The 14,538-nt window shown below is 38.3% G+C and overlaps 1 protein-coding gene across 2 annotated transcripts in view; it reads left to right on the top strand.

The window, feature by feature from the left end:
• Positions 1-313: 313 nt before the first annotated feature.
• Positions 314-14,538, top strand: part of TSNAX (translin associated factor X) — a 33,705-nt gene continuing 19,480 nt past the window's right edge. Inside the window, exons 1-4 of one of the 2 annotated variants that reach the window (XM_081249329.1) lie at positions 314-473; positions 915-1,019; positions 4,079-4,193; positions 8,784-8,914. In XM_081249329.1, coding sequence (XP_081105455.1) covers positions 458-473; positions 915-1,019; positions 4,079-4,193; positions 8,784-8,914 — 367 coding nt within the window. In that variant the 5' untranslated portion in view covers positions 314-457. Of the gene's footprint in view, positions 474-508; positions 725-914; positions 1,020-4,078; positions 4,194-8,783; positions 8,915-14,538 lie in introns of those variants that run through there. The other variant, XM_081249330.1, reaches the window with a different exon arrangement.

Here is a 14,538-nt window from a genome sequence, read left to right on the forward strand (position 1 = left end):
GGGGGCCACGCCGAGGGAACGCGAGGGTGCTCCAAAGGTGCCTTGAGGAAAAAAAAACAAAATCACGAACATCTTTCGTCGCTTTCCCGCCTTCACACTGCTCTCACCCTCAGGGGGATGCATCGTCTCTTTTAATGGACGGCTCATGCAGAGAAGCGTGTAAAGTCGCTTCTGTCTTCAGGCACATCAGAGGGCAGGCGTGACAACGGCTCGAGGGCGCGAGGTCCCCCGGGCCACGCGCGGGGCGGAGCCAGCAGAGGCGGGGCTGGGACGCGGCCGGAAGTGTACGAGGGAAAAGGGAGAAGCTTGAGTGGCTGCGGGCGTGCGCTTCCGGCCGGGGCGTCGACGTCGGCCGGCTGCGCAGGGTACCGCTTCGGGCTCTTCGGCCGCCGCTGTACGCTTCGTGCACGCCCCGAGGCGCTGATTGTCGTTTCTTCTCGCCGTAGGCCGTGACGACATGAGCAGCAAAGAAGGTGGCGTCCTCAACGGCTTTGGGCGTTATTTATTTATCTCATCCAGCCTTTTGGTCGCGTTTACCACTTCCCACCCCTTAAAGGTGCCCTCTCCCCGCGCAGGCTCCGGGAGGGGCGGCGGCCCTGGTGATTTCCCGGCCACATTGGCCCTGTTTGCGCCTCTCTGTTTTTAATCCTCGAGCCGTTTTTATCTTAATTCGGTAATTGCCCCACCTTGTGCCAGATCAAGGTACTCGTTGGCGGAGACCTGGGTGAGCGTAAGGTTTCGGGGGGAGAAGGCAGGGTTGCTTTTCTGTTGTCTGCTGAGGACGCCTCTGTGGCGAGGGCCTTGGGGATGCCTGGTTTTAAAGGAAGGAAGAAGGGGTTTGCCTGTGTCATGTTTTGTCAGCTCCTTGGCGATGGAAGAGCCTTGTCCAACCTTTTTCTCCTTCTCTACGTAAGGATCAGGAGGGTTCAGGAAAAGGAAGCATGACAATTTCCCACATAACCAGAGAAGAGAAGGGAAGGATGTTAATTCCTCTTCACCTGTGATGTTGGCCTTCAAATGTAAGTTCTCTTGTCATGTAAGCTGGCGAAGGGAAGAGAACTAAAGAGTTTGTAAGAAGGATCGATTAGCCATGTTATGCACGTGAAAACAGCCTCTGAGAATTTTCCCGGGGGTTTTGCCATAGTGCTGGGTCTACCCTCAGAGTTGAGATTACAGGCGTCTTGACTCTTTTTCCCATTACAGTTTCACAGGTAAACATTAGTTATTTAACATCAGACGTGCCACGTAACTAAAAATTACTGTGGACCTGATAAATATATATACTCACGACCCCCCCAGGTGTGTGTGTGTGTGTGTGTGTGTGTGTATCAGGTATATATGTGTATTTTCATTAGGTGTATGGTTAAAGTATATGTGTATATGTATCAGCTGTGTGTGTGTATATATATAAGCTGTATATATACGTATATTTAATTTTTCAAATTTTTTTTTTTTTTTTTTGCGGTACGCGGGCCTCTTACTGTTGTGGCCTCTCCCGTTGCGGAGCACAGGCTCCGGACGCGCAGGCTCAGCGGCCATGGCTCACGGGCCCAGCCGCTCCTGGCATGTGGGATCTTCCCGGACCAGGGCACGAACCCGTGTCCCCTGCATCGGCAGGCGGACTCTCAACCAATGTGCCACCAGGGAAGCCCTAATTTTTCAATTTTTAACGTGTATTGGTTTTGTTTTCCCAGCTAGACTTTTGAAGACAGGGCCTGTATTTTTGTTTTGACTGTCGCACTTTGCAGAGAGTGGGAATCCATGTACATGTAAATCGTACATGTACACGTATTCACAGCTCCCCTTTCCTCAGTATATTAACTTGGGCAAGCTGTTCCTCATTGCAAAACACAACATAAAACAAAATTCACCTAACTCTTCTGCCCAGCATCCTATTTTTTTTTTAGCCATGCCGGCATGGCATGCGGGATCTTATTTCCCTGACCAGGGATTGAACCCATGCCCCCCTGCCATGGAAGCGCGGAGTCCTAACCACTGGACCACCAGGGAATTACTCCAGCACCCTGTTCTTTACAGTTGCTGTAGTTCAGGAATCTGAGAGGGGGTTTAGTTAGCTGTTGGTTCTAACTTGCAGCCATCTGAAGGCTTGAATTGGGTTGGAGGATCCACAGCTATCAGCAAGGTAGGCCTTCTGCCAACAGCCAGCTCTGGGTTCCTCTCCAGGTGGACCCCTCCATAGTACTGCTTGAGTGTCCTCGTGTTGTGGCATCTGGCTTCCCCCAGACCGAGGAAGAGAAAGAGAGCACAATTCTCATATGTCCTAATCTTGGACATCATACACTGTCACTTTTGCTACAGTTCTTTTTGTTACAAATGAGGTAGTTTTAAAACTCTGCCTCATATTTAAGAGGAAGGGAATTAGGTTCCTCTTTTTGAAGGGAGGAGTATCAGGTGATTTGTGGACGTATTTTAGAACTGCCACAGCACATACAGTGATCTTCAGGGGTGTAAGACAACTAGTTGTAATTGAGTAGAGAGCACGTTGATAGAGCTATATACTCAGTGGAAAAACTGTCGATACACTGGGGCAAGTATTGGGTTGGCCAGAAAGTTCGTTCGGTTGTAAGTAACTATAAAAGGCATTTTTCATTTTCACCAAGAACGTTAATGAGCAACGTATTCACTAACCGAACGAACGTTTTGGCCAAGCCAATATTCCCCACCAGTATGTTCTCACACACCCCATACTGAGCTGCTTGTTTCCAAGCATATTTTGCTGTTTTATGTTTCTACCTGCCTTTTTTGTGTGTGTGTGGTACGCGGGCCTCTCACTGTTGTGGCCTCTCCCGTTGCGGAGCACAGGCTCCGGACGCGCAGGCTCAGTGGCCATGGCTCACGGGCCCAGCCGCTCCGCGGCATGTGGGATCTTCCCAGACCGGGGCACGAACCCGTGTCCCCTGCATCGGCAGGTGGACTCTCAACCACTGCGCCACCAGGGAAGCCCTCTACCTGCCTTTGTGCACATAGTTCTTTAAGCTTGGAATTGCTTCCAACTTGGTGCCCCCGTTGTCCACCTGGTGTACTGTAGTTTTCTTAAGACCCAGCTCAAGTAGCTTCTTCCCTTTGAAGCCTTTCGGATTTTCCTCCCAAGCAAACTTGGTGACAAACATTGCATTCATTGAACATCCATCCATTCAGTCAGGAGATATTTATTGAGCATCTATGTTCTGGCATGTGTTGATAGTGAACAAGAAAAATGTAGTTCCTGCTTTACTGAACCTTTTCTATATATTTATTATAGCATGATTACATTTAATTCTTTGTTTACATCTCTGTCTCACACTGGACTGAGCTCATTGAGGGTAGAAATTGCCTTAACTTTGTATTTATAGTATATAATTCACAGTGGTCATTAATGTAGTCAAAATAAATAGTGAATCCATTCGATTGTCTTGAAATATTAGGTAATATCCTAGCCTAATTATTATCTCAATAATAAAAGACCAGATGTATTTAGGTCTTTGTCAACTACTAATTTGGTTAATAGTTAAAGGTTCTGAATAAACCTTTGTATTCAGAATTCCTCTGTGGATTGCTCCCTATAGGACAGGCAACTTGCTAGGTCTTTGGAGTGACAGTGCTTCTACAATAAAGTGGTTATTAAGATAAGTAAGTGGTTTATGGGTATTTCAACAACTAGGGCTTGAGAATTCAGAAAGTTGATGTTATTAAGCGGTTATAAACTTAATTTTAAAATTCCAGTTTATTTTTTGTAGATATTTTTATTGTATATGGTAAGGTAATTAAAAATAACTTTACATAACCTAGCGAGGTAGTTGAAAGTTTTTGTAGGTAGTTATATGTGATAATTTTGTGGTAACAATCTCATGTTTATTAGAACAGATATTTGTTACAAAATATATGTCTCATTGTGAGGCTCTGAGTGGTAAAATCCAGCTAAGGCATACCTCTAGTTAAAGAAAAAATATCTTGGTTAGTAGCAGAGTCTTTGATTTCCAGGTACTTTAAAAGTAAATAAGGTGGTTTCTCCAGTATTGTTTCAATAGGCTTCAAGTGTAGAATAAGCATGCTTATGTTCATAATAATGTGTTCTTAGCATTTCAACAGGAACTTGATGCAAGACATGACAAATACGAGAGACTTGTGAAACTTAGTCGGGATATAACTGTTGAAAGTAAAAGGACAATTTTTCTCCTCCACAGGATTACAAGGTGAGTAAATATCTTTAAAATTTGTCACAGTTGGATACAGTTTTATACGTATTTTATATATTTTATATATATTGTATTTAATATATATCGTAAGTTAGTGGACAGTAACTAGCTGACTTTTTTTGAACACTAGGATCAGAGGATGTTAGTAGCAGGTAGATTTTAAGAATAAACGTTTTAATAAAAATAAGGACCAATTCTTATTTTCAGAACAGCTAGGGATTTATGTTCTGTTAAGGTCGTTCACCAAGATAGAGCTACTGTTTGTGAAAATATTAAATTTTTAATGGTTTACTAGCACGTGTTACATTAAAGCTTTCCTTGGATGATGTGTGCAGAAATTTTAATATTAGATAAATGTTATATTCTGCTTAACTTACCTTCCCATTCATTTTTCAGTTCATTGTGGTTTGGCGTTCTGCCTCACAGAATTGAAATTGCCCTTGTTACTTTCATACTGCTGAATCTAGTACACACTCTTCTGCTTTTTTCTGACTTACATTTTTGCAGCATGTGATAGTGTTGACTGCTTAATTCTTTGAAAGTTCCTCTACCTTCAGCTCTGCGACATTCGTTCTCTAGGACTTTAATATTTTTCTAGGTAGGCTCTGTATATTTAATAGATATCTTTGTTGCAAGTAAAAGAAGCCAGCTTAAACTAGCCTAAATTAAGAGGAAGGGAGTGAATTAGAAAGAAGATTCAGGAATATTTTATGAATGCATTTGGGTATATCCATCTCATCTTGGTTTGCTTCATATTTCATTTGACTAGCTTTCTTTGCTTCTCTGTTCTACATGAGAGTAGAAATCACCCACCCTGCAACTCCCAAAGAGAGATTCTTGTTACATTATCAATTCCAAATGCCTTTAGAAGGATAGCAATGATTGGCTTCCCACCATGTGTCTTTTAAGTATTTAAGAAAGACTAAATATAATTTATGAGCTTTTTATTATTAAAATATTATTGAAGTATTCTATTCACTTACAACTTTTAAGGTAATTCTGAAATGCTTTAATTTTTTTTTTTTTTTTTTTTTTGCGATACGCGGGCCTCTCACTGTTGTGGCCTCTCCCGTTGTGGAGCAGAGGCTCCGGACGCGCAGGCTCAGTGACCATGGCTCACGGGCCCAGCCGCTCCGCGGCATGTGGGATCTTCCCGGATCAGGGCACGAACCTGTGTCCCCTGCATCGGCAGGCGGACTCTCAACCACTGCGCCACCAGGGAAGCCCCTGAAGTGCTTTAATTTTTATTCCACTAAGTGGAAGCAAATTTGCCATATATAGGTTTATTGGAATGTGGCACTGTTAACATTTTCTTTTTTATCCTTGACTCTAAAATTAGTTTTTGCTTGTTTTTTGAACCAGTTTTCACATAGCTTGTACACGCTTGAGCTTGTATTATGGAAAGAAGCAACACTGATCTGGTTAGTCATGAACACTTTTTTCCACTAGAAATTGCAGTTTTAAAACAATTGCTCTCAATATTCAGCAGTTTAAAGAAATAGTAGAACTGTGACAGGAGAACTTAATATTTTAGAAAAAGCCATGTTATTGTGTACAGTCATCTTGTAAATATTTGTCCACCAAAAAATAATAAATATGCATTATGGTAAACTTAGAAAATAGTAATCTTTAGAAAAATACAAAATGACAGAAAAGTAAAGATACTGAGTGAAAGAAGTCAGTGACAATACACTAGGATAGCCACTATCAATGAGCAGATTTCATATTTTATACTTTTTTATCATAATTGTGTCCATATTATACATATATTTTGATTAGTAAACTGAGAAAATAGTAAACTTCAGAAAAATTATAAACTACAGAAAGTAAAAATACTTTATGAAAGAAATCAGCTAGAGTACATAAAGATAACTACTGTTAATGAGCAGATTTCATATTTTAACTGTACTTTGTTTTCTTTAATAGATGTAGGTAGATATCTCTGCTAGTGAGCTTTGGTAGTTTGGTCTTTTAAGGAATTTTTCCATTTCATCTCATAATGTTCTTTTATTATCCCTTAATTTCTGTAGAATCTGTTGTAATGTTCTCTCTCTCATTCCTGAAGTTGGTAATTTGTATCCTCTCTTTTTCCTGATCTGTCTGGCTAGATAGAGGTTTATCAATTTTATTGATCTTAAAGGACTACTGTTGATTTCATACATATTCTGTATGTTTTGGTTTTCTGACACATTGATTTCTGTTATTTCCTTCTCTCTGCTTACTTTGGATTCATTTGCTCCTTTTCTAAAGAGTTTCTTAAGACGGAAGCTGAGATCAAAGAAGAAACTGAGATCATTTCTTCTTTTCTAATATAGGCATTTAGTGCTATAAATTTCCCTTTTATGGCTCTAAGTACACTTTAGCTGCATTCCACGAATTCTGGTATGTTGTTTTTTCATTTTCATTCAGTTCAAAATGCTTTCTGATTTTCATTTTGATTTCATCTTTGACCCATTTGGTTGTTTAGATGTTATTTTGTTTCCAAATATTTAGGAATTTTCCAAGCATACTTTTTATGATTTGAATTCTTTTAAATTTACTGAAGCTTGGTTTTGGCTCAGAATATGGTCTCTCTGGACCTTGTACACTTGAAAAGTACATGTATTCTGCTCTTGTGGGGTGTAGTGTCCTATAAATGTCAATTAAATTGGTTGATGATGTTGTTCAGTCATCTGTGTTATTACTGATTTTCTGTATACTTGTTCTACAGTTATTGAGAGAGGTTCAAATCTCTTGATGATAATTGTGGACTTGTCTATTTCTTTTTGCCCTTCTATTAGTTTTTGCTTGATGTATTTAAGCTCTTTTATTTGATGCATTAATGTTTAGGATTGTTCTGTTCACTTGATGAATTGACCCTTTATTTTTATGATAGTATCCCTGGAAATATTCTTTGTTTTGAATTCTACTTTGTTAATACAGCTACTCTAGTTTTCTTTTGATTAGTGTTAACAGGGTATATCTTTATTTGTCCTTTTGTTTTTAATCTATTTGTGTCTATATTTAAAGAGGATTTCTTGTCTTTCTTGCTTTTTTATCCATTTATCCAATCTCTGCCTTTTATGGAGGTGTTTAGACCATTTACATTTAATGTGATTATTGATACGGTAGGAATTAAACTTATGATCCATTTTCCACTTTTTTGCCTTATTTTGGGTTGAATATACATATTTTTTAATTGGGATATCATTGCTTTACAACGTGAAGACTGAGTATTTTTTATAATTCCATTTTATCTTATTTTTTAGCTTATTAGCTGTACCTTTTTGTTTTATTTTTATAGTGGTTGTTCTATGGTTTATAATATATGACTTGTCACAGTCTGCTGTCCTTACTTTGCACAATACTGTGTTAATTGAAACTTGTGCATCTCAGAATCTTGTCTGTCCTTCGCATGGTTCTGTGGTAACATTTACTTTGCAAATTGAGGTCACAGTATTGATATGCACACTTTTCAGTTAATGTGATACTGTACAAGGTAAGGACAGCTTACATATCACTTTGCCTATAGTATATGAAGCCTATAATAGTATACTTCCTTTTCCATTTCACCTCTACAAGCTTGGCCTTTGTGCTACTTTGAAATATATGCTACTTCTATATTTTTTTTATAATCCCCATAATACATTATTATTTTTACTTAAACAATATGATGTTTTTAATTCAAAAATTATATTTTTATATATATTTCCCATTTCTGGTGTCCTTTATTCCTTTATGTACAGATCCAGATTTTCATTTGGTATCATTTTCCTTTTGCCTAGAGAACCTCCTTTAATACTTTTTGTAGTGTCAGTCTGCCAGTAATGAATCAACTATTTCTGGTCTTGTGTGAGCTCTGGATATTGTTTTGCGTGCTCACTTAGGGTGGTTCATTTTTCAGTCTTGGGTAGTTTCCTCAAAAGTCTGCACTGATCAGAGCTCAGCTGAAGACTTGAGTGGGTCCCCTGTGTAGATCTCTAAAAACTCTGTGTGTAGTTTTCTCCTTTGTTACTCTGCCTTGCAAGTTTTAGCCATCTTTACTAACCTGAACTCCCACTTCCTCCCCCTCTACTCAGGGAGACTCCCAGGGTCCACCTAAGTTTCTCATCCCTGCACTGTCATTGCACTGCAGGGGGTCAGATGGGACAGTCATAAGGCACATGTCCTTTTCTTCATCCTTCTCTCAGGGATCACTGTCCCATGCTGCCTGTTGCCCAACATCTGAAAACCAATTATTTTGTATATGTGTATTTCTCTTTAGTTGTTTAGTTTTATGGTGGGATGATAAATCCTGTCCATGTTACTCCATCCTGACTAAAAGTAGACGTCTCCAGATGTCATATTTTTATGAACATAATTTTTCTTGTAGTTATGGTCATATTATAAATACAACTTTTTATACTTCTCTTTTCACTTAATATTATAGCATTTTTCCATGTTTTTAACCTATTTTTAGTAAACTGTAGTTGTAGTTTTGAGTTAGAAGTTTTCAGATACATAGGATATGTATTTAGCCCTATGTTAATTGATATGTAGATTATTTCAGTTTTTCACTATCAAAACATCTGACTGATGTTTTAAAAGTTCCCAATATCTTGATTACAGTGCTCCTGATATGGAAGAAATACTGACTGAATCAGAAATTAAATTGGATGGTGTCAGACAAAAGATATTGCAGGTAGCCCAAGAGCTCTCAGGAGAAGACATGCATCAGTTCCACAGAGCCATTACTACAGGTGAGTCTAGGTTCATTGTAGTGGTAACATTAAAAAAAAAAAAAGTTCGTTACATGATTTATGTGCATTGCCTGAATTTTAATTGATACTTGGTGAAATATTACTGGCTTTAAAAAATTAGAACTTCTGAATAGTAATGTTAAGGTAATCTAAAAATCCTTAATGGGCTTTATTTTTCTGTGTAGTGACAGTCATTGATAGATTTGAATAAAGTAACTGAGGATACAGACTTAATAGGTGAACTTTATTCTTGAGTGAGTAGGGTGTATTCAGACAGGGCATAACTCATTTCCCACTATGGGTATACCTCACTTGTGGCTCTAAGTTTCAGTCATAGTAAGTTCATGAAAGAGAATGTATCACTTAGCCAGGTGGACCAGAACATCTCATAGTGTGACTCCATACTGGGAAGTTTAGGGTAGTACTGGGTTTTATATATTCATTTAAAATGTTTCATGGAGTACTGGATCTTGGTGATTATCACCATTTGGAAATTAGTTGGCACAAATGTTTAAGGTACTTGATCTGATCCTCTTCATCCTTTTCTTATTGTGAGTTCACTGTGAGGAGAGAGAACTGTATAATTCAGACATATCCTGAAATTTGCAGAAAGACAAAATCAAAGGTTGATGCATATTTATAGAAGTAAATGGAAGTTCTGTATTCCTTTCTATCAAATAGCTGATTCCACTGAGCTCAGGTAAGTTCAGTAGTAGGAAATGAGTTCATTTGGTACCTGGTCAATATATGTTCAGTTTTAGTCTGGTTATCATTTCAGCACTTGTTTTTCAGAAATGTCGACCTGTGGTTGTTGAAACGTCTTGATATTAGTAAGAGAAGGTGCCTGCGTGTATCAGTTAAAGCTGGAGGTGTGTTATTATAAACTAAAGTGATAACACATTTCCATGAGGAGTCATTATAGTATATTCTGAAAGGGGGTACGTTCCCATCCTCATCATTTATTATTTACTATCAGGGATTTATTTGATTTTCAAAATAATAGCACATATAATAAAAAAGATTTCATGAATTCAGTTTATGTTGCCACATGCAAGCACAGCCTTGCATGTGACAGATTTGGCAGGGTTGGGAGAGAAGATCAGAGATAATGGGAGAAAGAAGGGTGAAGTGAAAGCTGGAACAAGCCTCTAGAAGAAAACATACGAGAGTATCTTCGTGACCTTGTGGTAGGAAAGATTTTTTTTTTTTTTTTTTTGCGGTACGCGGGCCTCTCACTGCTGTGGCCTCTCCCGTTGCAAAGCACAGGCTCCGGACGCGCAGGCTCAGCAGCCATGGCTCACGGGCCCAGCCGCTCCGCGGCATGTGGGATCTTCCCGAACTGGGGCACGAACCCGCATCCCCTGCATCGGTAGGCTACATCTCAACCACTGCGCCACCAGGGAAGCCCAAGATTTTTTTTTTAATGACACAAAAAAGCATTAACTGCTAAAGGAAAATCGGATCAACAACTACTGAAGCCCATGTGCCTAGAGCCCGTGCTCTGCAACAAGAGAAGCCACCGCAGTGAGAAGCCCATGCACTGCAACAAAGAGTAGCTCCCACTCGCCACAACTAGAGAAAGCCCACGTGCAGCAATGAAGACCCAATGCAGCCAAAAATAAATAAATTTATTATAAAAAACAAAGGACCAAAAAAGGTGAATAGGGGCCTTAAAAATGTGAATATTCAGATGACTGTGAATATTCACTAAACGGTGCTCAGCATCATTATTCACTAGAGTAATGTAAAGTGAAACCACAGTGAGATACCATTCACTCACCAGCAGGACTAAATCATAAATACTGCCTGTACCATTTAAAAAAACTTTGGTGGCAGTATCTAGCTGGGAACGTGTCTACTATATGATTACTTCTGGGTATATACCCAAGAGGAGTTAGGCTTATGTCACCAAAAGACATGTGCAAGAAACCTCATAACAGCTGTAATCATAATATCCTAAAACTAAAAGATGACCCACATGTCTGTCAACAGGAAAATGGGTACATTGTGGTGTAGTTGTACAATGTAGTACTACATAGCAGTAAAAAATGATAACCGTATGCGACAGCAAATATGAATTTCACATTCTGTTGGGCAAAATAAGCAGACACAAAAGAGTATATAACTGTATAATTCCATTTATGTGAAGTTCAAAAAGCACAGTTAATCTAGGGACACTGTAGATTTGCTTTATTTGGCCCAGTAATTTATTTTGTAGGTCCTTCATGGGTCAATGAGTAAAGTATAAGGAACGGCTTTAAATAAGAGCAAGGACCATATGGATAATGACACTAAAAGAAACCTAGGAAGTCGTACTTGGCTTTTAGAACAAAACAGAAATGGAGAAAAAAAGGCAAAGGGGACATTTCATTGAGTCAGTAGAGTGTTTCTTAAATCAGGAAGGAAACACTACTTTCTTGGAAAAAGTTTAGATAGGACATTAGTAAAATGGGAGCAGTCTTTCTTCAGATATTCCCAGTTCACTATCACTGAGGATTATTGTAAGCACCATATTCTGTTTAAGCCCTTTGTTTATGATGTGTAAGTTTTCTTTGAGATTACCTACCCATGAATTAAAAATTTAAGGATTCTCTGTCTCACTTTTCTGTAGGAAGTCTTTAAAATAAAGTGAGGTTCTTTAAATTGAAACAATAAAGATTTTTTTTTCTTAAAGTTAAGGAATAAAGCAGTCAAATAAAGGGGTGTCTGGGACTTAAAAATTTGCTGACAGATATTTTATTTGATAAAATAAGGTTATTTATAATTAGAGTAGCATTAACAATGTGATGCTTATGAATAGCTTGCTGCTTGTAATTGTTAAATGCTTGTTTTGGTGTTACTCCAAATAGTTGTTCTTTTGACTTGAAGATAAAACAATTCTGGCATTGAACTAAAGGAGTTCTGTGCTTTTCCTCATTAAGAATTGTGCTAATGGCACGCAGAGCATGTCCCTAAGGGATACTTGTGTGAGCTCAAACATTGAGTGTCCTACTAGTAATTGAACAACAACAAAAAGTTAGGTCTGTTTTCTACACATTTCTTATCAGAGTGGGTTACAGATTGTCCCAAGGGATGGTTAAACAAATGACAGATAATTAGTTACTTGAAATAAGTCACTTAAAACTTTTTCTCATGCCCTGTCACGTTTTTGTTTTTGTTTTTGTTTTTCTTGTTGAAAAATTAACAGTTGGGGGAAATTGTCCTCCATCTCAAAGAAAAAAATATTTCTTCTTTTTTTGATTTAGTTTATATCACTGTGATAATACTAAAAATTGTCATTTAATTTTGAGACATTCTGGTGCGCAAAACTCAGTTCAGACCCTAACTAATATTTTAATTCTCTCATCCGAGAATGTGAATGGTAGGTTAAGTGAGTGTTTTAGGCCAGTTACAGATATTTTTTTTAAAGCCATTGTTCTTTATATATTAAATATTTATATTTAGATAACCTTTGCAATATCCCTGTCATAAATATTATTTTTCCCACTTCATAAGTGGGGAAATTGAGACTCACAGGAGTTAAGCAACTTGTCCAAGGTCATAAGCTAGTAAGTGGTACCATTACTTTCTTATTATATGGATTTAATTTACCTGTAGACTTCAGAACCTAACCCTGAGTAAAGGCTTTATCTTGCTTAAATTTCTCTTTGCTTAAATATGAAGGTTTTTCTTAAAACCCCAGCACACATTATAGCTCTTGTGTTGCTCTTTTTTTTCCATAGCACTTAACAAGTTTTGACTTACTCTGTAATCTCCATATTTATTATGTTTTTTCTTTATTATTTCGCTCTCCTCTACTAGAATGTGGACTCGACAAGTCTCTACAAAAGTTTTTTACTATTAACTGATGTATCCCAGACACTTAATAGATGTTTGATAAATGTTGACAGGATGAAGAGCAGAAGTATTTTAAAAGGGCTTTTTTTGTTCAATCAAATCTTTTATTTGATGGTTTGCTTTTGCAAATTTTTGTTTGACTATTTTTTGTTGCTTCCAAAAGGAAACATGTTTCCAGGGGCTGTTACTTAGACATAAGTGCAGAAATAGGATCAATGTTAATATTTAGGGGCGTTCTAAAGCTCATTATTTCAGTACAGAGAAATTTGATATCATTTCAGCATAGTAGCAAAATTGAGAAAGCTCACTGAAAAAATGAACTAGGACATGAAGATCTGTAAGCCTTTGGAATAAATAATGGAAGAATTTAGTGAAGGGAGAGATATAGGTAAACACTGAATTTTTCTGTTTGTAAGCGAGATTAAGTCGTCAGCAGAGATGTTAGTTCAGGTAAAGCTAAGTACTGAAACAAATGCATAAACCTGTGACATTTTGGTGGCTTAACAAAATAGAAATCGTTTCTTTCTCATTTAAAGTTCCGGCTTTGCGATGGTGTCTTGAGTGTGCTCTTTGCACTTAGTCATTCAGAGACCCAGGATCTTGGGGCTCTGCTACTATCAGTATTCCAAGATCAGTCAGGACATCAGCATACAACTGGCAGGTTGTGGAAAAGAGGAGTGCAGGGTCATGCCTGAGGTTTTTATAAGCCAGCCCTCCAAGTGGCATCGACCACTTCTGTCTACATGTTATTGGCCAGTCACATGTCCACACCTGATTTCAAGGGAGAATGGGGAATATGGACTCTGTGCCAAAGTCAATGAAATATGTTTGATGAATAGTTAATTTTTCTCTGCCCACTACAGTAGTTTGATGTCCGTTTGGTGTAATGGGAAATCCAGGCATATGCATGTTGATGGATTTAAATTTTTTTCTGAATTTTTTTTTTTTTTTGCGGTACGAGGGCCTCTCACTGTTGTGGCCTTTTCCGCTGCGGAGCACAGGCTCTGGACGCGCAGGCTCAGTGGCCATGGCTCACGGGCCCAGCCGCTCCGTGACATGTGGGATCTTCCCGGACCGGGGCACGAACCCGTGTCCCCTGCATCGGCAGGCGGACCCTCAACCACTGCGCCACCAGGGAAGCCCGAAAATAATTTTAAAACTGAAAGAGTGGTTGGAGCACATCTTGTTCCACCACCTCATTTTGTAAATGACCTTAGAGATGGTATTGGAATTGGAATCTGACTTGTTTTACCTGCTGTGATTAACTTTCTGCTAGACCATTGCCTCTCTGCTAGCTAGTATTTGGTACTTCATACTGTAATTGTTTTCTACAAAGCCAGAGGCTTTTACTTGAAGATCTCAGATCCTATATCTGGTTAAAGACTCTCACTTCCTTTTGTTTTACATAGGTAAAATAAAATACTTAAATAAAATATTAATAAGTTGTATTAAATTTATTTAATAAAATATTTTAAAATAAAGTATTTTAATTACATAGGTAATTAAAATAGATATAGCTTAAAGTTGCATTTAAACGTGAGATGATTCAGTAAACATTTCTTATGACTTTTAATCACAACTTATTAAGTGTTTATATCATACTACAAAGTTCTGTGGTGAATCCTGTGACCATGAGAAAACTTCTCTCACAGGCATTTTGTGGGTCACAAAGACTCAGTTTGTGAACATTCTTTTTGGATAAATGTTGGGTGTGCACTACTTAGACTGTCCAAGTGTATGAAGGTCTTTCAACCCAGTTTCTTTTTATCTCTGAACATTCTTACTGC

This window comes from Mesoplodon bidens, assembly GCF_964165515.1.
Source record: "Mesoplodon bidens genome assembly, chromosome: 1".
Taxonomy (NCBI): Eukaryota; Metazoa; Chordata; class Mammalia; order Artiodactyla; family Ziphiidae; genus Mesoplodon; species Mesoplodon bidens.